Source organism: Saccopteryx leptura, chromosome 4, assembly GCF_036850995.1.
Source record: "Saccopteryx leptura isolate mSacLep1 chromosome 4, mSacLep1_pri_phased_curated, whole genome shotgun sequence".
NCBI lineage: Eukaryota > Metazoa > Chordata > Mammalia > Chiroptera > Emballonuridae > Saccopteryx > Saccopteryx leptura.
The window spans coordinates 152,695,799-152,722,146 of record NC_089506.1 but is presented as its reverse complement, the minus strand read 5'-3'; the positions used below and the strand labels follow the sequence as shown (position 1 = coordinate 152,722,146).

Below are 26,348 nucleotides of genomic sequence, written 5' to 3'. Positions count from 1 at the left end.
CAATTGTCAGCGTCGAGGGACAAGCCACAGTCGTGAAGTGTAAGCACTCCACTTGCCCACTGACGCTTTCTGCCTTCTAAGAGTGCTCTTTGGGCTGCTCCCTGCCCGATGAAACAAAGGACCAAAGATTTCTCAAAACTGTTTGAAAACTCTACCTGAGTGACCCGGACACTTCACATTCACGAAAGGGGAAAAGGAGGGAAAAGATTTTTTTAAAAAATGAAAGAAAAGCTGCGTCAGCCTCATCACAGAGCCGCTGCCGTGCCTTACCCAGACGGGACAGTCGTGGACCACTAGCTTTACATTCCCAAACGCGCTGGCCTGATACTCAGTGAACACCGGGCGCGCCACGGTGCTGGTCGCGTTCAGCAACAAGCTGCTTTCGTCCCCGGAGACCAGCGGGCTTCTCCCCAGGTAAGTGCGGATGAGCCCCGACGGCCGACTGTCCTGGTGGAAGGAGTCCCCCTCGTTCCCCAGTGCCACGATGTGAATGGACCTGCAGGGCAGAGAAGGGGGAGGGGAGAGGTGGCGCGTGGTCAGCGCGAGGAGCGCTTCAGTCCGCACAGGAAGTGCGGGGACAGCGCGCGGCGAGGACGGGCGCGAGCCCCTCGCCCCGGGGCGCAGCACGCGCTGGGCTGAAACAATGGCAGGACCGCGACGCGTACGTACATGATCTCAAATCCAAGAGCAGGGCGGCGACTCGAAGAAATGCGGCTCCACGCGGCCTCTCGGGCCAGTCCGCGGCGTATCTGCCCGCAGTCAGCTCATCCCCGGCCGAGTCTGCCCCGCGTGCCCCCACGGCGGCGCGGCCGACGCAGAGCGGGCCCGCCCGCCAGCCAGCCAGCGAGGGGCCGGGGGCGCCCGAGTCCGGCCGAGTGCGCGGGGCCAGACAGTCAGGAAGTGCCCGAGAACAGGCCGGGCGACCGCGCCGTTCCCCGCCCCCGTCCCCGGCCCCCGCCGCCGCTGCCGGGAGTCGCCGGGCGCCCGGGCGCTGCAGCCCTTCCGCCGCGCAGTTCCTCGGCGGGACAGCACTCGCCCTCTGCTGTCGCCGCTGCCGCTGCCGCTGCTCCTCCCCCTCCCGAAGGGGGGGTGGTGGGAGACAAGCTGGGCCTCCGCCCCCTCGGCGGGCCGGGCGGGCAAGGCACGTGCCGGCCTCGGGGGCCGGCGGCCTCGGGGAAGCGCTCCCGGTGGAGGCCTGATTCCCGGGAGGCGGTGGGTACAAAGCAGCGGCCCGCGGCGCGCCGCAGAGAATAAATGAGTACTGTAAATGCAACGCCCAAGCCGGGGAGCTCCCGACCGCCAATCCGCCTGCAGCAAGTTTGTTCAACTCGAAAGGCTGTAACCAGAGCCAGTGAAAGGGGGGTAGGGCGGTGAGGCCCCCGCTCCCTAAAGACTGGAAAAAAGAGGTTAGTGAAGCTGGGGATCCAAGCCCGCTAGTCTCTCCAGCAGCCCAGTTTTTCCTTCTTCTTGGCTTTGACCGAAAGTGTTTTACCTCGTCTGCCGCTTTGTCGTTTGTCAACATGCACTACAGCTGTTTTATAAAATCACGCTTGGGGGGGGGGGGGGGGGGGCACATTCATGCTGGTGCAGAAAGGGCTCTTTGTTCACACACCAATTTGCTAATATCGCTCTGGGAGGATAAATTGACATTTCAAGTTACATTTAGCATACATATTTTACCCAAAACTAAAGGATTTTAAGTGTTGGGGTTCTTCCCGCGATGGATTTAAAAAGAAGCTCCGCGTGAGGTGTTGAACACTTTTACAAGCTAAATGCTAGTTTACTTAGAGATTTTTTTCAATACACATTGTGGCAACATACTTCATAATAGTTCTTCAGACCAACTGAAAAAATAATATTCGTGCTAATACAAGAATACTTTAGATTCCTTCGTGATAACGCACAGAAATAACGTTATGTCTCTAAAGGGCCTCAAACCACCTCAGTAAATGAACCGTGGAATCCACTAAAGCCAAGAAGGGCCAGAGGTTACTGTGGGCTCAGCTTCTCCACAAACATGAAAATTCTTACAATTGCTCTGTGTTGAAGGAGCTCTTGTTAATGTCTTTATTCATTTATTTTGCCCTACTTTAAAATTTTGCTGCTGCTTTTCTCAACAGAGCTAATTTTTTTTTATTTTGTATTTTTGTATTTTTCTGAAGCTGGAAACGGGGAGGCAGTCAGACAGACTCCCGCATGCACCTGACCGGGATCCACCCGGCACGCCCACCAGGGGGTGATGCTCTGCCCATCCGGGGAGTCGCTCTGTTGCGACCAGAGCCACTCTAGCGCCTGAGGCAGAGGCCATGGAGCCATCCTCAGTGCCCGGGCCATCTTTGCTCCAATGGAGCCTTTGCTGTGGAAGGGGAAGAGAGAGACCGAGAGGAAGGAGAGGGGGAGGGGTGGAGAAGCAGATGGGCGCTTCTCCTGTGTGCCCTGGCCGGGAATCGAACCCGAGACTTCCGCACGCCAGGCCAACGCTCTACCACTGAGCAAACCGGCCAGGGCCTCAACAGAGCTATTTTTAAGGTATGAACTGGGAGTTAGGGCAGTGAGAAGACTAGGGTAAGAGGCCTTTGGAATGCAAACAGTTTTTTATGATAGGTCCTTGTGGGTCAGATAAAAATAGTGTAATAGTTTTTTATATCATAGAATATGTTAGAAGGCATTCTTTCTCTAGTCACGGATTTTTTTTCTTTTTCTTTTTCTTTTTTTTCATTTTTCCAAAGCTAGAAACGGGGAGACGGTCAGACAGACTCCCGCATGCGCCCGACCGGGATCCACCCAGCATGCCCACCAGGGGGCGATGTTCTGCCCCTCTGGGGAGTCGCTCTGTTGCATCTAGAGCCATTCTAGCGCCTGAGGCAGAGGCCACAGAGCCATCCCCAGCGCCCGGGCCATCTTTGCTCCAGTGGAGCCTCGGCTGTGGGAGGGGAAGAGAGAGACAGAGAGGAAGGAGAGGGGGAGGGATGGAGAAGCAGATGGGTGCTTCTCCTGTGTGCCCCGGCCGGGAATCGAACCCGGGACTCCTGCACACCAGGCCGACGCTCTACCGCTGAGCCAACCGGCCAGGGCCTAGTCACGGATTTTTTTTTAAAAATCTAATTTCCGGCCCTGGCCGGTTGGCTCAGCGGTAGAGCGTCGGCCTAGCGTGCGGAGGACCCGGTTCGATTCCCGGCCAGGGCACATAGGAGAAGCGCCCATTTGCTTCTCCACCCCTCCGCCGCGCTTTCCTCTCTGTCTCTCTCTTCCCCTCCCGCAGCCAAGGCTCCATTGGAGCAAAGATGGCCCGGGCGCTGGGCATGGCTCTGTGGCCTCTGCCTCAGGCGCTAGAGTGGCTCTGGTCGCAATATGGCGACGCCCAGGATGGGCAGAGCATCGCCCCCTGGGGGGCAGAGCACCGCCCCTGGTGGGCGTGCCGGGTGGATCCCGGTCGGGCGCTTGCGGGAGTCTGTCTGACTGTCACTCCCTGTTTCCAGCTTCAGAAAAATGAAAAAAAAAAAAAAAAATCTAATTTCCCTTTGCACTCAGTATAATTCCTCTTTTAGTCTCCAGAACCTAAACCATCCTGAAATACTTGAGTACAGTATCACCGTTTCTCTTGGGTTAATAGAAAATATATTTTCTCATAGTCCTTTCCAGTAACTACAGGTCAAAATCAAAGACACATAATGGATGAATGGATAAATAAAATGTGACATGTACATTCAATGAAATATTACTCAGCCTCAAAAAGAGAGAGAGGGAGAGAGAGAAAGAAAGAAGGAAATCCTGTTATTTGTTACATGAATGAATCCTTAAGACATTTTACTTAATGAAATTAGCCAGTCACAAAAAAAAATACTGCATTTTAAAAAAATTTATTGATTTTAGAGAGAAAGGGAGAGAGATAAACATATATCTGTTCCTTGTGGTACATATATACAATGGAATAGTACTCAGCCATAAGAAATAATGACATTGACATTTATGACAACATGAGTGGACCTTGAGAACATTCTACTAAGTGAAATAACTAAATCACAAAAAGCTAACAACTACGTTTATGGTTTTACACATAGGTAGGATGTGATAAGGTGCCAAGGAACTGCAAAACTGTTAACATTAGTATTTTGGAAGGAAGAGTCAGGCCCCCTTACCCTTCCTTTCTAAGGGAGAAAAAACAAGGAGAAGAGCTTGCAGGGGCAACTGAGTCAGCTAGTCATAATTTAACTACTTCCTATAGTTCTCTGGAAAGACTGGCGCCACATGCTATACCAGTGGTAGTCAACCTGTTCCCTACTGCCCACTAGTGGGCATTCCAGCTTTCATGGTGGATGGTAGCGGAGCAGCCAAAGTATAAATAAAAAGATAGATTTAACTATAGTAAGTTGCTTTATAAATATTTATTCTACCAAACAGCGAAAATACGACATAAAGTACTTGGTAAGTAATTATTATTATATGCTTTAACTTGCTATAACTGCTTTATAAATTTTACAAAGTAAAGTTACTTCCCTACTTATAAATCACCATTACTGTGGAACCGGTGGGCGGTTAGAAAATTTTACTACTAACAGAGATACAAAAGTGGGTGGTAGGTATAAAAAGGTTGACCAACCCTGTGCTAGACAGAGCAAAGAAGATAGAACCTATCTGAAAACCCCTTCGTCTTTTCTGTTCTTTAAAGCCTTCAGGAAACAATGTTTACGTACCTTAATTTAAAGTTCCTACACTAATCCTGACTCACCCTCCCATCTTGGAGTCATGAGAGTGACATATACCTCTAGACAAAGGGGTCATGAGCCCCACCCCCTTGCATGAAAAACCTACATTCTGTAACATTTTATATGCTTTCTAATAATCATCATTTTGAAATTATTTGTATGTGCAAAACTTGTAAACTAAGCAAGCAAGGACTAGCTTTAGACTTCCTAATAAGCTAACCCCAACACTCTTAGCAAAAAGTAACTTCATTTAGCTTCTCTCCTTATACTAAACTAAACATTTCCCACTATTGTGGGACAGGGTTAGGTTGTAAATCCTAGAATGTTTGGGAATGTCTTTGCCAGGCATGTAAAACATTTATCACTACTGTGTTATCTTATGGTCTTAGTGTGTAGAAATGTTTTTTCTTTTGATAGATCCTATAGGTAAACGTTGTAACAAGACAGTAAAATTCAATGAGCTTGTTAGTAAGATTAATGACTTCTGTACCATGCTCCTCCTCCTTCTCTCCCCAACCAGTATGTGATTTTGTCTTTAAAAATAGCCTCAGAACTGTGTTCATGGCTGCATGATTTGAGTTTGAAATGCCCCGTGTGTCGCCGGCAATAAAGCTCCTTCTAAAATTTCTTCTGTAACCTACCTTGGTGTCTCTGTGGAACTCACTGGTTACTCTACAACAAGGACATAGATAAAAATGAAGTGGTTACCAGGGGAACGGGGTAGGTGGAGAGGAGTAAAGAGGGACAAATATACAGTGACAGATTAGATCTGTTCCTGCATATACCCTGACCAGAGACCAAACTGGCAACATCTGTGCTTCGGGACAAAGTCCTAAACAACTGAGCTATCTGGCCAGGGCCAAATACTGCTTTTTCCACTTATATGAGGTAGCTAACATAGTCAAACTATTAGAAAGAGAAAATAGAATGGTGGTTCCCAAGGGCTGGAGGAAGAAGGAATTGGGGAGTTATTCAAGAGTATAGTATAGTTAAGAATAGTGAAGATGGTAAATTTTATGGGAATATGTTTATACCTCAATACCAAAGAGACAGAGAGAAAAATCAGGAAGTGGTAGGACGTAAGACAGGATACATTTTTCCCTCAGTTATTGAGTTTGTGAACCAGACCTGTGCTAAATGGACATGGGAGATAATAAGATACATAAGACTTGGTCCTTACCCTTGAGAAACTAAGTCTACTACTAATGGTTACTTAAATAATTATAATACAGGATAATGATTCTAGTAATAGAGGTAGGTACAAACTACAAGAATAAAGTCCAGTGAAAATTAAGTAAAGCATTGTGCTTTCTGTGCCATTAGGGAGAAGTTCACAGAGAAAGTAAACATTGTCTTAGTTCTTAAATGATGAAGGGGAGCTTGCTAGATTTGGAGGAAGAGGATGTTGGAAGGGAAGGAATACTGGAAAGAATGGACAGAAAGAATCATATGAAAATCACAAAGGTGTAGAGACATGGAAGATCATGGCTTGTTCTGGGAACAAGAACTAAAATTAGTGCTGGCAAGCAGATTTCTTTATTACAGCTGGTTGAAAAGAGAGTGATAGAGACTCCCCGAGAGATTTCCGAAGGGAACTCTGGCTGTCCTCAGTGTACAGGTTGGGAATCCCTAGACCGGCCTCTGACTAGATGCTGACTGAAACCCATTTTCTCTTCCAGGACCCATAGCTAAACCATATTTACCAAAGTTTTTGCATGTAGGTGAGGCCAGTCATATGATTAGTTCTCATCAGTAGAATATAATCCCTGCTGAGTAGTTACGAGAAAGAATGCCTTCTCCACTCTTTTTTATCTTTTCATCTCCCAACTGCATGAAACCAGGTCAGCCTTGTCACCATGTGTTTGAATTTGTTGGTCTGCAACATGGAAGAAGCTTGTGTCTGCAAATGACTGGTTTCAGCAAAGCCTCCTCACAGCATGCATTGTACTGTGATATGAATGAGGAAGCAGATCTTTATTGAGTTAAGCCAGATATTTTGGGGTCAATTATTATAGCAGTTAGTGTTACTTATCTTGGTTAATACAATATCACAGATGGTCCATTTCCTGATATCTTAATGATTTTTTCCTAATTATCTTATGACATTTTTATAATTATTCCCTTTTTATTTACAATTTTAATTTGATTTACATATTTGTAGTTTCCCTCATTAGCATTACTATTATTATTTTTAACCAGAGTATAACAAATTGAGTTATCATATATTCTCCAATCTGAAGTTCTGGAGAACTGGGTAACACACTAGGAAGGGCCTCCAACCCAAACAACATGTTTTCTTATTTTCTTGGCTAAAACATCACCATTTCATATTTATTTTGATAGATGTCCTTTTCCTCAGATAAAATATAGCCACATATGAGTGTAAGGTACATAGGAGGTAACTCAGTGAGCTATCATTGGCCCAGATTGTGAATATTAATATGCCAAACTTTAAAAAATATGCTGGTTTCTTAATGATTAAAGAGGGAGGAAGAGTGAGTTAGGGCAAGTCTGACAAGCTAGGCCTGGCATAAGATTTTCCCAACTGTGTTTTAAGGGAACTAGGTCTCCCCAGAGGAATCTTCAGGTACACCTGAAGAGGAGGAAGAAAACTGTCTGATGACTCCTCCCATCTCCAAGTCAGTCAGAGCAGTCTTATTACCATCTATTTTTTCTTTTCTTTCTTTTTTTTTTGTGACAGAGTCAGAGAGAGGGACAGATAGGGACAGACAGACAGAAAAGGAGAGAGATGAGAAGCATCAATTCTTTGTTGCGACACCTTAATTGTTCATTGATTACTTTTTCATATGTGTCTTGCTCACACCAGATGAGCCTGCGCTCAAGCTGAAGACCTCGGGGTTTCAAACCTGGGTCGTCCGCATCCCAGTCTGACGCTCTATCCACTGAGCTACCGCCTGGTCAGACTATTTTTTCAATATTAAATTTTCATGTTCAATTTCATTAAAAAGATGACTTTCTAACATTAAAAACAAAATTTTAAGATTCGCTTATCTAGAGTAAGGGTCTCCAAAATGGGGTACAGAGGATGGCCCCTGACACTCCAGAGTTAAGTATTTGAATTTCTACGTACAAGCGTATTGTCCCAGTAGAGCCCAAGCTCTACACCAATCAGGCGTCAGTGATTCGACTTCCCGGCACAATGGGACACTCCCCCTTAACAGCAGGGCTGGCAGCTTCTTTGAGACTACTCTTGAGACAGTTATGAGGATTCTATTTACCAGTACTGAGACCAATTGCCACTGAAGGAAAGACCAACACACAAGTTAATTTCAAGAACCACACAAGCAGTTTATTACTCACAAGTCCTTTTGGCGTGCCTGGGTACGGTTAAGGGGGCCCCGTCGGCGTGCTCCTCTTGACTGTCCTTGGTCAGAGTGGCATGGAGATAGTCCACGTTCAACATTGGAGTCTGGGCGACCGCAGCGGCGGGGGTGGGGCTTAGCTAGGTACCTTTTCTGGCCTACGCCTTCTAACAGGTGTCAATCTACAGGATTATCACATCAAACCACCTTTTTGGGAGCTCCTAGCAGGGAGCCCTTTTTATGTTAATCTACCGAAATGTCACACCAAGCCACTTTTAAGGTGTTCCTAGGAAAGCTTCTTGTTTATGTTAACCTACAGAGTATGATGTCAAGCCACTTTTTATCTGTATATAACTTCACACACACACTGACTGGGCCCTGCGCTAAAGGCAGAGTCTGCCTATCATATCTGTACACGCTAGATTAATTCCTGCCCAGACGGCATAGCCTTATTCACTTGCCTTAATGGCTTTTAATATTATATCCTAATTTATTTCTATATATCTTCCATAATTTTCTATATTTCTATATACTTAATTACTATAACATTATATTATTATATTACTGTAACATGTTTGGGGTTTTTTAACAAAAATAAGGAAAATTAAGCTTTACTAATGTTTAACATGAAGATTGGCACTGGCACCCTGACCTGTTCTGTAAATAGGCAAGCACTTGGTGTTCCTGGGAGTGGTTGGGAGCACAGCGCAAGGTGGGGGAGGAGAGGGCTCTCTCCTTTGTTCACTTTCAACATATTGTCACGTTGCAGTTTCTGTATCTAAGTGGATTTGTGGATGACATTTAAGTAAACTAACTGTTACAGCATGGACTAATGGAGATAGTGTTAATAAAGCAATAATAGGCAAACACAGGCTTGACCAGGCGGTGGTGCAGTGGATAGAGCGTCGGACTGGGATGCTGAGGACCCAGGTTCGAGACCCTGAGGTCGCCAGCTTGAGCACGGGCTCATCAGGTTTGAGCAAAAGCTCACAAGCTTGGACCCAAGGGCGCTGGCTCTCTCTCTGACTCTTCCTCTGTCCTGTAAAAAAAAAAAAAAAAAGCAAACACAATTGGCTAAGCTGACATTTCTGACAACCTTTGGAAGCCACATAGGAAGGTGAAGAACAAATAACTAATCAGATCTGACAGTAAGTTGGCTGTGATAATAAAAATTATAAAGAACACTGGCTTAAGTATTGATTTACATTGACTTTTGCTAACATCAACTTCACTCTAAGTGTGTAATATAGTTAATAGATAACAATATTCTGAACTGATCATAATTAGCTAGCCATTTAAAAACTGGACATCCAAATATGAAGATAAAACTCTATTTCCAGGATATTAAAAGAAGGTACTATTCAAGCTCATACTTTAAAGAAAACTCACCAATTATAAATGCTAAAAATTCTCTTCTGAACTTTCAAGAATGAAAGTCAAAAAGCAATATACAGGCCCTGGCTGGTCAGCTCAGTCAGTTAGATCATTGTCCCAAAACACCAAGGTTGTGGGATTGATCCCTTGTCAGGGCGTACATGGAGGGGACCGATGAATGTACAACTAAGTGGACCATCAAATGAATGCCTCTCCCCCCTCCTCTCTCTGTCTCTCTAAAATCAATCAAAAAATCAACATACAATTGGGAAAATAGTTTTCTTGTCGAGATAAAAATGGCTAAAATATACATGGAACACAAATGGAAAAAATTGCATTCTTTTGACAGCAAATACCTTCAGAATATGGATGTAAAATATTGCTTAAGACCCAAAGACACAAGTATTATAACAAGTTACACAGTGAGAGACATTTATGATAAGGTTAAACTGAAAGCACAAATGTTTTTAATATATCTCATATTTGATAGATTCTGTTTCAGCATGGTATTACTAGATTGTGTTTCAATAATAAAATACATTTTAAGATGACACTTGTGGTGAGCCATTAAAGGAAACTATAGTAGAGAAGATACTCTCTCTCTATTATATCTTTGAATGATATTTTAAACAATAATTGACACTTATGTATTTATTTATTTATTTATTTATTTTTATAAAGATTTTATTCATTAGAGAGAGAGAGAGAGAGAGAGAAGGGAGGAGGAGCTGGAAGCATCAACTCCCATATGTGCCTTGACCAGGCAAGCCCAGGGTTTTGAACCGGCGACCTCAGCATTTCCAGGCCGACACTTCATCCACTGCACCACCACAGATCAGGCTCTTTATTTATTTTTGTTAATTCACTTACTTATTCATCAGTTGATTTTTATATGTGCCCTGACCAGGGAATTGAACCTGCAACCTTGGCATGTCAGGACAATGCTCCAACCAACAGAGCTGCCCAGCCAGAGCCAATAATTGACTTTTGTGTGTGTGTGTGTGTGTGTGTGTGTGTGTGTGTGTGTGTGAGAGAGAGAGAGACAGAGAGAGACAGAGAGAGGGACAGATAGGGTCAGACAGGACGTGAGAGAGATGAGAAGCATCAATTCTTTGTTGTGGCACCTTAGTTGTTTATTGATTGCTTTCTCACATGTGCCTTGACGAGGGGAGGAGTGCTACAGTAGACCAAGTGACCCCTTGCTCAAGCCAGTGACCTTGGGGTCATGTCCACGATCCAACGCTCAAGCCAACAACCCCACGCTCAAGCTGGTGAGCCTGTGCTGAAGCTGGGTGAGCCCACGCTCAACCCAGATGAGCCCACACTCAAGCCAGTGACCTCGGAGTTTCAAACCTGGGTCGTCCGCATCCCAGTCTGACACTGTATTCCCTGCACAACCACCTGGTCAGGCCCATAATTCTTTACATACTTAAATTTACTTACTATATGCCAGATACTCTATTAAGTGCTTTATGAATACTGACTTATTTAATTCTCATAATTACCCTATTGAATAGGCTTTATTACTATCCTAATTTACAGGAAAGAATGGGGCATAAGGATGCTAAGTAACTTGCCCATAGCTATACAAATAGTGAGTAGAGGAACTGGGATCTCAACTTAGTTGGATCCAGGGTCTGTGCCCTTATCCACTATGCTATATTAAGGTTTGCTATTATTGATATTATTTACTTTGTTATATATTTTTGTGATTGAAAATAATGCATGGAGCCTATAAACACTCATATCTTATAGGATTTTTAAACCAACCTAAACATTTTCCAAATAAAATTGCTATGGATTTTGAAGCCATTTGTCAAAAATATAAAATATACTACACCTTCTACCATATTTCCCCATGTATAAGACGCTCCCATGTATAAGATGCTCCTTGGTTTTGGGGCCTGAAATTTGAAAAAAACCGTATTACATAAAGTTATTGAACTCAAGTTTTATTCATCATAAAATTCATATAAGTCCTCATCACTGTCAAAACTCCCATTTATTAGCTTGGCCTCATCTGTGTCAGATGACGAATCACTGTCTTCAACAATGAGTGCAAAAACAATTGCGAAAAAGCAGGAAATCCAAGTAAAAAAATTTACAACCCTTGTATAAGATGCACCCAGTTTTTAGACTCCAAATTTTTTGGAAAAAGGTACATCTTATACATGGGCAAATACAGGTAATTAATTTGCTAGCTAGAACAAATGAGTAACAATAGACAACATGGAAATATATTCATCAGATTTCAACCAAAATCTTTGCATAATGAATGATGCCATTGAAAAAATAAGTATTATGATTTGGTAATCCCCTGATGAAGCAGGTCTTCCCTTTAAATCCATATATCTTTGTGAGCTATTCTCAGAGAGCCTTTAAATCAGGGGTAGTCAACCTTTTGATACCTACTGCCCACTTTTGTATCTCTGTTAGTAGTAAAATTTTCTAACCGCCCACCGGTTCCACAGTAATGGTGATTTATAAAGTAGGGAAGTAACTTTACTTTATAAAATTTATAAAGCAGAGTTACAGCAAGTTAAAGCATATAATAACAATTCTTACCAAGTATTCTTTGTCAGATTTTCGCTGTTTGACAGAATAACTCTTTATAAAACAACTTACTATAGTTAAATCTATCTTTTTATTTATACTTTGGTTGCTCCACTACCACCCAGCATGAAAGCTGGAATGCCCACTAGTGGGCAGTAGGGACTAGGTTGACTACCACTGCTTTAAATAAACTGAACATAAAAACAGACATCTGCATTGCTGTATCACAAAGTGTTAAACCAAGATTTTAAAAATAATGATGCATATACAATTATTCTCCCTAAAAGCTGTATTAACAATAACATTTTAAAGAAAAGTGTATCTTGTATTATTAGTAATACATTTTTAAATGTTTTAAACTATGATTTATTCCATCTTTAGCTCATCTATTGAAAATTTTCTATTTCAGTATGTTCTGTTGTAATCATAGTATATTGACAGTAATACATGCATAAATTCATAAAGATACTGGGAGTGTACTGAAAATTCTTTCAGTCAGAAAAGTTTGCAGATCACTTCATAAGTTATTTAAATGTCTAACCACTCTGCTGTACATCTGTAACTAATATAACATTGAATGTCAACTATCATTTTAAAAAAATGTTTCCAGACCGCCTGACCAGGCGGTGGCGCAGTGGATAGAGCATCAGACGGGGATGCGGAAGACCCAGGTTCGAGACCCCGAGGTCGCCAGCTTGAGCGTGGACTCATCTGGTTTGAGCAAAAGCTCACTGGCTTGGACCCAAGGTCGTTGGCTCAAGCCAGGAGTTACTCGGTCTGCTGAAGGTCCCCAGACAAGGCACATATGAGAAAGCAATCAATGAACAGCTAAGGTGTCCCAACGAAAAACTAATGATTGATGCTTCTCATCTCTCTCCGTTCCCATCTGTCTATCCCTCTCTCTGACTCTCTCTCTCTCTCTCTGTCTCTGTAAAAAAAAAAAAAAAAAAAAAAATGTTTCCAGACCACTGTGCTCTAGAGAGGAAGCTAGAAGGACACTACGGTGGAGTCCTGAGCCACCAGAAAGCAGGATGGAGTCAGCCTGGCTGCGGGGCGGGGGGGAGGCTGTGAGAGGAAGTGGCGGAGGTAGGAGGAGACAGCACAGACGAGCTGCAGGCCTGCTTGCCTAGAAGTCAGCAAGGTGAAACACATATTTATTGTGTTAGCTAATGTAATAAGCGATAAAGTTTGCAAATTTACACAAAAATCATAAATTCAAGAGTAGGGTTTTTGTTTGTTTGTTTGTTTTTGTTTTGTTTTACAAGAGCTTACATGTACTTCATACAGAGTAACCTAAGCCAAGTCATGTACCAGGTGGTAACCATACAGTTAGTCATAAGAGAGGTTAATGACTCGTTTTATTACCTGGGTAATGTTTCCCAGGAAAACAATCAACAATTTTCTTCTAAATTGTGAATTTCTTCTAAATTGCAAGGTTGCAATATCCTTACCCCTGTTTGGAGAAGCTAAAGTGGACATCCAGAATGTCATTTATATGCAAAATACAACTACCCTAAACTCCTTCAGAAAAGGTCTAAAATGTTTGTTATCCACCCACCTCTCTGTCATTGTGCCCAATGTGTTTTTAAAACAACTATTCTGTTTTTCAGTTAAAATTTACTTTAAAACACCAGTATATATATGTTCCTTTGAACCAGAACTGCCTGTTTCTACTAGCATTTTTCAAAGGTTTGAACTTCAAAGAAATCTGGTTGTTTGGCCTTTAATATGCCTCCTATGTTAGTTAGCCCTTGAAAAAAAATATCTAGAAGTATCTAATCGAGCACTGTTGATTATATAATTTATTTTTGCATAATATTTTGTGAAGTTTTCCATTTGTATCCATAGAGAAATATAGAATATTATATTTGAATGCTGTATACTTTGCTGATAGACCTCCTTTTTTTTTTTTTTTACAGAGACAGAGAGAGAGTTAGAGAGAGGGATAGTAGACAGGGACAGACAGACAGGAATGGAGAGATGAGAAGCATCAATCATTAGTTTTTCGTTGCGCGTTACAACACCTTAGTTGTTCATTGATTGTGTTCTCATATGTGCCTTGACTGCGGGCCTTTAGCAGACCGAGTAACCCCTTGCTCGAGCCAGCAACCTTGGGTTCAAGCTGGTGAGCTTTTGCTCAAACCAGATGAACCCATGCTCAAGCTGGAGACCTCGGGGTCTCGAACCTGGGTCCTCTGCATCCCAGTCTAACGCTCTATCCACTGCGCCACCGCCTGGTCAGGCTAGACCTCCTTTTTGAAGAACTTAAATACATTGAAAATAGGTTTTTTTTCAATATTACTATCATTTGGCTCTGGTTTTAACTGTACTAAAAGTTGTGCTGTTTGCTATGGTAAATTCCTGTGATGTTTTCCTCATCATCCATTGAACTTGTCTTGTTCATGAATCTCTGCTATGGTTATCCACCAGGTATTATCCTAGCTGGAGCATTTCACAAGCATGCTTTGAAATGCTCCCTTTTTCATTCAGCACCTAACACAAGCCACTTACCCTGATTTCTCCCCTCACATAATATTTCTGATCCTTAGTGTTGGTCAAATAAGTTTGTAAATATGATGTATATGTTTGCTCGCTTATAGTTTGCACTGGCTGGGGGGGACAGGCTCTAAGCAGGCAAGGTCATTATAGCCTAAGGATTAGTTTTAAGACTAAGCCTTTCTCACCCTTTTAATACTAAGATCTTTTCAAAACTAAGCTTTTCTCCACACCCCTGACTGTTGCGGGATGTGGGTTAGTGCACTCTCATGAGGAATCCCATTATGCCTCAGATGAGTGACTCTGTATCAGAGACTTTCTTGTTTGTATATTGAATTAAAGGCTTTGATTTCTACACTATAAAATGGGACAGAGGAGCCCATGCTGGAGGAGAGCAGAGAAAGGCCATGTGGAGGAAAGGAGAAGCAGCCAAGATGGCAGAGTGCTGAAGGAGAAGCCAGTTTGTGCAGAGTTTGTGCAGAGAGAAGGAGATGGGAACAGAGGTGAATAAGGCTGGCGGGGTCGAAACCTTTGATTCTAGGAAACTCGGATAAGTCAATGGCTTTGGGAACCCTGAATGGAAAGGGAAGTATTTTCCCACTGTGTGTATTTCTTGCCTGCTGGATGCAAGCTAGGATTAAAGCTAATGCCCCACCAGTTCTTTTTTTTTTTGTATTTCTCTGAAGCCGGAAACGGGGAGAGACAGTCAGACAGACTCCCGCATGCGCCCGACAGGGATCCACCCGGCACGCCCACCAGGGGGCAATGCTCTGCCCCTCGGGGGCGTCGCTCTGCCAAGACCAGAGCCACTCTAGCACCTGGGGCAGAGGCCAAGGAGCCATCCCCAGCGCCCGGGCCATCTTTGCTCCAATGGAGCCTTGGCTGCGGGAAGGGAAGAGAGAGACAGAGAGGAAGGAGGGGGGGGTGGAGAAGCAAATGGGCGCTTCTCCTATGTGCCCTGGCCGGGAATCGAACCCGGGTCCCCCACACGCCAGGCCGACGCTCTACCGCTGAGCCAACCGGCCAGGGTGCCCCACCAGTTCCTGGCTCCGTTGTTTCATTACTATCTGTCCGAATCAAATGTGAACCTGCATGGGCCAGGTGGCTGTGATGGTGGCCGTGGCTACTGGCTTTACATTTAGTTTTCTCAACTTGCTATTTACCTTATACTTCTGAGTCAATAATACCTGTCTACAATTTAAATTTTTTATTTTATAGTAAACTGTGATTGAAATATTTTTTAATTTTTTTAATTTTAGAAAGAAAGAGAGAGAGAGAATAAAGAGAGAGAGAGAGAAGGGGGAGGAGCAGGAAGCATCAACTCCCATATGTGCCTTGACCAGGCAAGCCCAGGGTTTCGAACCGGCAACCTCAGCATTTCCAGGTCGAAGCTTTATCCACTGCGCCACCACAAGTCAGGCTGAAATTTTTTTATAGACCTTTTTTTTCCTCTGAGGAAAGCCCAACTGATATCATTAAATACGAAGTTGGTAGCTTGTATTTTTGGTGAATAGTTCTTTTGGCATTCTAACAAATCACCTAGCTGAGGCATTTAAATTTTTTGACTTATCTGAAGGACATTTTTTTCTCTTCCTTTTTCCTTGCTTCTCACTTTCTCCAGAGATTCCCTGGGGCACATTCTTACAGACACTGATCTGCATACTCCTCTTGGAATCCATTCTGTTTTTCAAACCTTAATCTGAGACTTGAGTATCATTTTGATTAACCTTCTCTCCTCTCACCTTCAAATTAAAACATCTGGACTTGTGTAATTATAATCATCTCCCCAGGTATAACTACTGGTTTCTTTTTGCACATTAGCAAGATCCAAACCCCTTTCTCAGCCAAACAACTGACCCCCACCCCCACCCCCACCTCCACTCCCCGTCTGATACAGTTTCTACTGATGAAGGGGCTGATCCATGTGCTTCTCAGGATGTGCTAGTGTCACAGCCTCCTTCCAGGGTTGAGCAGGGCAGGGCAAGGGCAGGGCAGTCCACACTCAAAGGCATGTATAACTTTCTCAGTGACGTGATAAGAAGGGAAAACAAAGCAAAGACACTTTTGGACTACTCCCAGTGACAAGCAGCGCTTTGCAAACTTTCCTGAAATATGTCCCCAGAGAAAGGTACTCGAACAACCCTCCAACATTCCCAACCCTAACCTCCCACCCAGGTGTACTGTAAATTGCCCACTGCAAGCCCAGGATTTTTTTTTAAAGTCTTCCCAAGTTTTGCCTTTAAGTCATAGTATATCCTTGTTAATTTAGAATAAAATTAAGAATTAGCCTGACCAGGCAGTGGCACAGTGGATAGAGCGTTGGACTGGGATGCAGAGGACCCAGGTTCGAGACCCCGAGGTCGCCAGTTTAAGCGCGGGCTCATCTGGTTTGAGCAAAAGCTCACTAGCTTGAACCCAAGGTCGCTGGCTCCAGCAAGGGGTTACTTGGTCTACTGAAGGCCCGTGGTCAAGGCACATATGAGAAAGCAATCAATGAACAACTAAGGTGTTGCAATGCACAATGAAAAACTAATGATTGATGCTTCTCATCTCTTTCCGTTCATGTCTGTCTGTCCCTGTTTATCCCTCTCTCTGACTCACTCTCTGTCTCTGTAAAAAATAAAAATAAATAAAGTTTAAAAAAATAAAAATTAAAAAATTAAAGAAAATTAAGAATTAAATTACTCGACAACAGGTAAAATTAGAGGATGGGCCTTGTTTATACTGTGCCTTTTCTTTTGTATACCATGGTTTACTATCAGGGAAATCAGGAAATCTTAAAGAGAGTTCATGAAATTCTGATGGGTGAGAAAACAATTCCAGTGAAATCTGGCAAGAAATGGCACTTTGTAGAACTAGTTAGATGTAAACTATCTTTTTGTAGAAAAACAGAAACAAAAAAATAATCATTGTTACTGGAATGTTTGCCATGTTGGGAAAAAAAAATTCTGTTTTTACTGGTCATTATGTCGACCTCTTCTGAATTGTGAGGAGTCTGTGATTCCTATGAGCAAAAAGAATGAGACAGTCAGAAATGTGCAACCCTAGTGTAACACAAGAGGCAATGAATTATAATACAATACAAACAAAACAAAACAGACAGAAAAGCAGAATTTACATTGCTTTGTTTTGTTTTGCTACAAGCATGTTAGAACTCACTAGCTGCAGCCTTAAAAGGGAACAGTTTGTTTCTAGGTCGCTACCCATGAATAGTCACAAATTGTACACTGTTAGTGACTCCCCATGCTAGACTCTAGAATTAGGAGGCATTTTCAGCCAGTGTGTTTTATTAACTCACTATGATTTCTAATAAATTACTCAGTCTTCTTGCATTAACTATGATTACAACAATGTTTTGCTAACAATTCCATTATGGTCTCAAAGATTTTTATTGCAGGAGGTCAAATTGATTTAAATAGAGCCTCTGTTCTAAACATTCAAATTAGAAATGTCATAGGGAGAGGCCAGCTGGCTGCTTAGGCTGGCCTCAGGGTGACACTGCCACAGTCCAGCACATTTTCCAGGGCTCATTCCTTGGTTTTGTAAGTTCATAAACTATTTTGTCAGGGTGCCCAGAGTTGATCATACTCGGGGGAAAAGGCCTGTGCTAACCTAATGTACAAGAGCCCAGTGTATACGCTAAAATACTAATTTACTCATTTGTAATGAGAAAGGGAATGAACAAAGGGCCTAGAAATATGTGATAGGTGGCCAATACCTTTTCTCTGTAAGAAAGCGTATGTGGGAAGCCTATTATTATCTTTTCAGTTCAACAGACATTTATTAAGTACTTCGGGTACAGGTCATTTTGATCCAAAGGATGTTTTGCATATATAACCACTTTAATTAGAATTTTGGGAACACTGAATTGTCATAGAAACATTTTCCAAAGCAAACTATATTATGTCAATTTATACTTTGATCAATTTTCTAAAGTTTTCTCTTCTGATTGGCAGGGTCAGCCTTTTAGGAGAGACTGTTATCTATCTGCATGATGGACTCAGCCATGAGGATCACCCAACAGCCACATTCAACAAGAGCCACCTTCTAAATGTGATTCTTAACCCAGAGCTTCAGAGGAATCTAACCGCCTGCTGCTGAATAGATATGCAGACAATGATGTATGATGAACATGTGTTTTTTCCACTAGATTCTTATATCATGGAGTGACCTGAAAACCTGAAGTCTTCCAGAGCCAACATGGGGCATCTAGGCCACAGTACTGTCCACTAATATCAATATCATGACATTTCTAGGGCAGATTCTTCTTTAAAACCTTATAGCCAAATTAACCTAACATGTCCCATTTCTTGATATTCTTACTATAGGCCCAGCTATGACTTATCCTCATCATCTAAGTTGCCCATGCTTTGCCTCTTGCTGAAACTTTCTCCTGTATCTTCTGGAATTCCAATCGGAGTTGAGAGTGAGAGCCAAACCATTACTCCTCCATCCTCCTGAAGAACTTCTGTCCTGAGATTCAAGAAAGACTATATAGTATGTACTCCCCTCTCTTCCTTCTGTTGCTGTCACTTAGCAACCCCCCAGTCTACCTGTGCCCCCCCCCCACATACACCGTTCACTGTTTTTCTCTTTGCCTCAATATGTGCATAGTCCTTCATGATGTCAGGTTGACTCAAGCCTTATTACTGTCCTCCATCTCTGACTTTGACATCTCCATAATGTTTTCTGTCACAAGAAAAGCAAGCATCAAGTAGGGAACTCCCCTCAGTTTCCCATTACGAATTTATATGCAGCCGCATGCATGCTTTTCTTTTCCTTCAGCCGCAGTGCAATAGTGCTCCTCCTCTCCTCCCTCTGGCTAAGCCTCTGGCAGTGCTGGGTGCACCCCTTTGGACAGCAGAGGGAATGTATTCCATCCATTTCCCTTTTCTCCTCCTGTGTCTTCAACATTGGCCTCTCTACTGTTCTTTATTTTCAGCATTTAAGCATGTCCAGGACTCTAGCTACTATTCTTTTTTCCCCATCTGGCTTGAAGCAACTTTTTTAAAAGAGATCTTTAGTTATGAGTTATTTAATTCTTTCACTTTTTCAAGACTTGTATGCTTGTCTATAACAAATTTTCTTGTGTTTTAAATGCTACAAATGTGCTCATTTGGAGATTTATTATGACCTTTAGAATTCAAATATACAAGTTCTGATTGTTCAGCATTGTTTTCTTCTTTAAACTCTTAAATTATGAAATACACAAAAAGTACAAAACATAAATGTATAGTTTAATGAGTTGTTATAAGACAAACACCCATGTAGCCACCGTTCCGATGACGAAAATACCCCTTACTGCCCAGAGGTCCTCTGGGTCATTCCTTCTCACCCTTCTAGAGATGACAGGCATTCTGCATTTTATGGTAATAACTTCCCAGATTTTCTCTATGAGTTTAACTCTTTCTTTTCCCATCCAGGCCTACTCTTTTCTCCACTCTGCTCTGCATACTGGGAAGCTAGGCTGTATGAACTGTATCAGCAGGCTTCTCCTTTCTGAATTCTAGTTGCATTCGGTCATGAGGAGATTAGAGAGAGCAAAATAAGACAGGCTATTTCCCTCTCCTGGTGTTTCAGCTCCAGAATCTCTCCAAACGCTGTTTTTGTCACCAGCTAGATTTATCAGGCTTGGCCAGAGAAACAGAATGACAGTATATCATTCTGGCTACCCCTGATGAGTATATAAGGATGAGAGAGAGTAGGTTCTAATGACTTGCAGTGAACAACAGCTCTGAGTGGCCCAATGCCTTGGGGCTGAAATCATCTGGAGGCATCTTCACTTACATGTCTGACAGATGATGCTTGTATTTGGGATTTCAGCTGGGGGACAACCAAGTTGCCTACACATGTCTCCTCCTTGTGCCTTACTCACAGCATAGAAATGGGCAGTTGGATTTCTTGCAGTATGGTTCAGGTCCCCCTGATCAAAAAGGAGACTGCATCTCCTTTTTTTTTTAGATTTTTATTTATTTATTCATTTTTATTAGAAAGAGAGAGAGAGGAAAGAGATAGAACGGGGGAGGGGCAGGAAGCATCAACTCCCATATGTGCCTTGATCAGGAAAGCCCGGGATTTCGAACAGATGACCTCAGCATTCCAGGTCGATGCTTTATCCACTGTGCCATTCATCACCTTTTATAATGTAGTCTTAGAATGCACACAGAACCACTTCAACTGAATGATATATTTAACAATATATATTTATATGGGATGTGTAATGGGAGCTGGTTTTATCTCCTTACTGCATTCATTGATTAATTAATGAATAGATACCTATATTTTATTTAAAACTATTTCTTATTGATTAACATATTCCATACATATGAGTCTAAGCAAAATAATTTTAAGTGAAAAAAATTAATGTCTCCTGTCAACTCTTCTGTTTTGATTTTCCAAAGATTTTTTTTTAATTTTTTATTTATTTATTCATTTTTATTTTTTTTATTTTTTTATTTTTTTCTGAAGCTGGAAACGGGGAGAGACAGTCAGACAGACTCCCACATGCGCCCGACCGGGATCCACCCGGCACGCCCACCAGGGGCGAAGCTCTGCCCACCAGGGGCGATGCTCTGCCCACCAGGGGGCGATGCTCTGCCCCTCCTGGGCGTCACTCTGCCGGGACCAGAGCCACTCTAGCGCCTGGGGCAGAGGCCAAGGAGCCATCCCCAGCGCCCGGGCCATCTTTGCTCCAATGGAGCCTTGGCTGCAGGAGGGGAAGAGAGAGACAGAGAGGAAGGGGGGGCGGTGGAGAAGCAAATGGGCGCTTCTCCTATGTGCCCTGGCCGGGAATCGAACCCGGGTCCCCCACATGCCAGGCCGACGCTCTACCACTGAGCCAACTGGCCAGGGCCTATTTATTCATTTTTAGAGAGGACAGAGAGAGGGAGAGAGAGAGACAGAGAGAGAAGGGGGGAGGAGCTGGAAGCATCAACTCCCATATATGCCTTGACCTGGCAAGCCCAGGGTTTCGAACCGGCGACCTCAGCATTTCCAGGTCGACGTTTTATCCACTGCGCCACCACAGGTCAGGCCAGATTTTCCAAAGAGTTTTGTCATCTCTTTAGAGTAGCAGCTGCTATAGACATGCATCTGTCATATGATCCGAGATAGCCTAGTACCTAGGACAAACAGAACAGATTTTAGTCACAAAAATCAAAAACTTATAAAGGGATCAGTCAGAGATCTATCTTTCCACTAAAAGAAGTTTTACATTTTATAATATGCAAGCATGAAGAATACTGCATTTAGGTGTTGCAAGTGAAAAAAAAGAAAAGAGAAATTTAGAGAATAATGAAAGCTATTTCCAGGATTAAAACCATCGGATCTCTTCCAAACTCTTTCACTTATACCAAAATAAGTTTAATGAGATTGTGTATATCTCTGTGTGAGAGACTGTTGTGTATGTGAGACTGCCTTGTATCCATGTGTCCGTGGCTCTGTGTGTATGTCTGTCAGTGTTTGTGTATCTGTTGTGTCTTGGGAGCAGGATCCAGGAGTTAGGGATATGGAGGTATAAAAGAAATGACGAATCCATTTCTACTGGAAATCCATCTTCCACTGGATAAGAAAAAAAAGTGTATTTTTATTACAACCCCCCCACCCCCAGAAATAGGTGAAATAACTGCATGATTTTATAACTATAAGTTTAACACTTTTAAAATAAAACTTTACTTCAAAAGAAATGCATGTTCATTATTTTATGTTTCAAATAAACAAACCTGACCACCCAATGATAACCACTTGATATACAAGGTGGGGCAAAAGTAAGTTTACAATTGTTTGATTGGAAAATAATACAATAATTAAGAAATAATAATATAAGAATAAACTCTGTGTTTCTGTACTCACAGCTCTGAACCTACTTTTGCCCCACCCTGAATGTCTTTCCAAATATTTTTATGTACGTATAAATGCATACTTTTGCAAAATGGAATTATCCTAAATAAATTACTTTTTAGCAATATGGAATGAAATCAATAAACACTTTTTCACTCTATCCCTAATTTAGAGCACAGTGCAGGGTATGTGAAAGTCATTCAGAAAATATCCATTAAATAAATGGAGGAATCTTTTCTTTTGTCTATCTTTTCTCTTTGGCATGATTATATATTGTATGGCCAGTACCACGACCACCATCACAGCCGCCTGGCCTGTGCAGGTTCACATTTGATTTGGACAGACGATAATGAAACAACGAAGCCAAGAACTGGTGGGCCATTAGCTTTAATCCTAGCTCACATCCCGCAGGCGAGAAATATACACAGTAGGAAAACACTTCCCTTTCCATTCAGGGCTCCCAAAGCCACTGACTCATCCAAGTTTTCCTAGAATCAAAGGTTTCTACCTCACCAGCCTTATTCACCTCTGTTCCCCATCTCCTCTCTGCACAAACTCTGCACAAACTGGCTTCTCCTTCAGCACTCTGCCATCTTGGCTGCCTCTCCTCTGCAATGCTGATGGCAGGATCTGAGCGAGAGTGCCCCCAGTCTGCCTCATTTTATAGTGTAGAAATTAAAGCCTTTAAGCCAATATACAAATAAGGAAGTCTCTGATACAAAATCACTTATCTGAGGCATAAATGAGATTCCTCGTAAGAGTGCACCACCCCACATCATGCAACAGTAAGGGTGTGGGGAAAAGCTCAGTTTTGAGAAGATCTTAGTATTAAAAGGGTGGGAAGGCCCTGGCCAGTTGGCTCAGTGGTAGAGTGTCGGCCTGGCGTGCAGGAGTCCCAGGTTCGATTCCCGGCCAGGGCACACAGGAGAAGCACCCATCTGCTTCTTCACCCCTCCCCCTCTCCTTCCTCTCTGTCTCTCTCTTCCCCTTCCACAGCCAAGGCTCCATTGGAGCAAAGTTGGCCCGGGCGCTGAGGATGGCTCCATAGCCTCTGCCTGAGGCGCTAGAATGGCTCTGGTTGCAGCAGAGCAACGCCCCAATGGGCAGAGCATCGCCCCCTGGTGGGCATGCTGGGTGGATACCAGTTTGGCGCATGAGGGAATCTGTCTGACTGCCTCCCCGTTTCCAGCTTTGGAAAAATACAAAAAAAAAAAAAAAGTGGGAAAGGCTTAGTCTTAAAACCAAGCCTTAGGTTAAAAGGACTTGCCAGCCTGCAGCCTGTCTCCCACACCCAATGCAAACTATAAGCGAGCAAACACATATATCATATCTACAAACTTATTTGACTAACATATATCTATTTATGAATTTCATGGAAAGTGAAGTTTTTGGCCTTGTGTTATATATAGTACTCACAAAAATTAGGGGATATTTCATAATGAATATGGAGTGAAAAAATATCCTCTAACTTTTGTGAGCAGTATATGTTACAAATGCTGTTTTCCCCATTTATATTTAAGTTAAATTTTTCTCTTCCAAAAGATTAGAAAATAATATTTGAACATACAGATTAATCTAATTGAATAAAAAGTCATCTTATTTAATGCAAATGATGCTCTATTGTGACTTTTAAAGAAGTAAATGCAGCAAAGTGCTGAATGCGCCTCAGTAGAGGTTCCGCTCTATTTAAATATAAAAGAATGCTATATAGATATTAGTGTGCCCTGACCGAAAATCAAACCCAGGACTTCCAAACATCCGGACTGACTCTCTACCTCTGAGCCAACCGGCCAGGGCCTTAAATGTGTCATAGGTTTTTAAATTATTTTTATTTATTTATTCATTTTAGAGACGAGAGAGAGAGAGAAGAGGGGGAGGAGCAGGAAGCATCAACTCCCATATGTGCCTTGACCAGGCAAGCCAAGGGTTTTGAACCAGCGACCTCAGCGTTCCAGGTCGATGCTTGATCCACTGCGCCACCACCAGTCAGGCAAATGTGTCATGTTTTGTACTTCTTGGAGAGAAGTTTTCTTTCTTTCTTTTTCCTCTACCAATTTTGTTGACTAAAAGCCAAGGACTTTGTATTCTTAAGTTTTCCCTTGAAAGAATCTTGGTATTATGAGATCAAACTATTAGTACAGTTTGAAATGGAACAAGCTACTGAACAGTCTTTTGAGAATTTAAATAGATCCCTTAACTTTAGTTTAGTAAAAGTAACACCGTGAAGTGCTTTTGTCCTCTCTTATTATTTTCTAGAACATTACTGAATTAGAAATCTAACTTTGCTATTGCAGTGTGTCGTCATCTATAAGTAATTCATGGGAAGTCTGATCAGCTTTCTAATATAACTGTTGTACAAAGTCTACATCTCATGGTTGCTTTTATAATGTAGTATTTACTCAGCCTACAAATATTTACTTTAACACTGATCTTACTACCTACATGGACCTTCGACTAACACTTTTGTCCAAGGACAAAAGCTTTTATTATTTCCATGAAATTAATTATGGAACTTTGGAGGGGGAATCTAGTTTACAAATAATCAATTTCTTGGCAATTAATCTAATACTATTCTCTTCCTTTTTTTTTTTTTTTTTTAGATTTTATTTATTCATTTTTAGAGAGAGAGGGGAAAGAGAGAGGAGGGGGGAGGAGCAGGAAGCATCAACTCCTTTATGTGTCTTGACCAGGCAAGCCCAGGATTTTGAACCAGTGACCTCAGGGTTCCAGGTTGTTGTTTTATCCACCATGCCACCACAGGTCAGGCACTATTTTCTTCCTAAATAGATTCTTCCTCCTTGTCTAGCCCAAGTCAAGTTATCACAAATTTTGATTTAATTAAGTAGGAATGAAGCACAATGCTAATATGTTGCATGTTGCCAGAACAGATATGGTTCATGATGATTTAGTTAAAATTGTTATTAAAAATTATGGAGTAAAAGTTATTTTCATTAAACAAGTACTGGTTATTTTTGTTAGAACAACTATGAGTTTATTCTCCCATCATCTTACAAATTGCAAGCTTTTCTGAGGAAGAAACCACAGGAAGAAAGCTGTGGGAACCATGCTAAAATCTTTCAAACTTTGCTGCACTAAGACAGGGATTAACTGTGCTCCCCTGGCCACTGGCCCCTAGGGTGAGAAACTTACCCTGACTTAAAAAAATGAATACAGTAACCACATTTTTCTGCTTTATATCAAGAGACCAAGTGACGTAGGAATTAGAATTCTAAAATTGTAGGATTGCAGGGTTATAAATAAAGGACTTTGGAAATCACAACTCAGTTTGCTGATAAAGAACTTGGGAAACAGTAACTGGCGAAAGGTCTCAGAAGAATTTGGCTCAATATATTCAGTAGAGTAAAACATGTACAAGTTCCTTGCTAATTAAATATATATATATATATATATATTTGTATTTTTCCGAAGCTGGAAACGGGGAGAGACAGTCAGACAGACTCCCGCATGCGCCCAACCAGGATCCACCTGGCACGCCCACCAGGGGGCGACGCTCTGCCCACCAGGGGGCGATGCTCTCCGGGCGTCGCTCTGCTGTGACCAGAGCCACTCTAGCGCCTGGGGCAGAGGCCAAGGAGCCATCCCCAGCGCCCGGGCCATCTTTGCTCCAATGGAGCCTCGGCTGCGGGAGGGGAAGAGAGAGACAGAGAGGAAGGAGAGGGGGAGGGGTGGAGAAGCAGATGGGCGCTTCTCCTATGTGCCCTGGCCGGGAATCGAACCCGGGACTTCTGCACGCCAGGCCGACGCTCTACCACTGAGCCAACCCGCCAGGGTGCTAATTAAATATTTTTAAAAATCTTTTCTGGCCTTTGCTATATTTGGCTGTTTAAACATAAAAGAGTATCAGTAAACTACAAATGTACTTTAAAAAAAATTCCTGGTGTGGATTGTTCACATTACTAAGTAACTGGAGTAATCAAAAACAAAAATATTTAACAAGAATGTAAGATTATGTAAATCCATATATGTAATAATATGGCATATAATTATGCACACATGTATACATAGTGAATGCATGTAAAACTAGTCAAGCTGAATA

The 26,348-nt window shown here is 42.5% G+C and overlaps 2 protein-coding genes across 2 annotated transcripts in view; both read right to left on the bottom strand.

Annotated features, from left to right (window-relative positions):
- The window catches only part of RHOBTB3 (Rho related BTB domain containing 3), a 57,515-nt gene extending 56,548 nt beyond the window's left edge, over positions 1–967 (bottom strand). The window contains exons 1-2 of the mRNA XM_066381867.1: positions 670–967; positions 271–496 (exon numbers count right to left, since the gene is read on the bottom strand). Of these exons, the coding sequence (XP_066237964.1) occupies positions 271–496; positions 670–671 (228 nt within the window). The 5' untranslated portion in view covers positions 672–967. The remainder of the gene's footprint in view (positions 1–270; positions 497–669) is intronic.
- Positions 968–8,017: 7,050 nt separating this feature from the next.
- Positions 8,018–26,348, bottom strand: part of LOC136403269 (Rieske domain-containing protein) — an 85,791-nt gene continuing 67,460 nt past the window's right edge. The window contains exon 4 of the mRNA XM_066381874.1: positions 8,018–9,068. Coding sequence (XP_066237971.1) covers positions 8,874–9,068 — 195 coding nt within the window. The 3' untranslated portion in view covers positions 8,018–8,873. The remainder of the gene's footprint in view (positions 9,069–26,348) is intronic.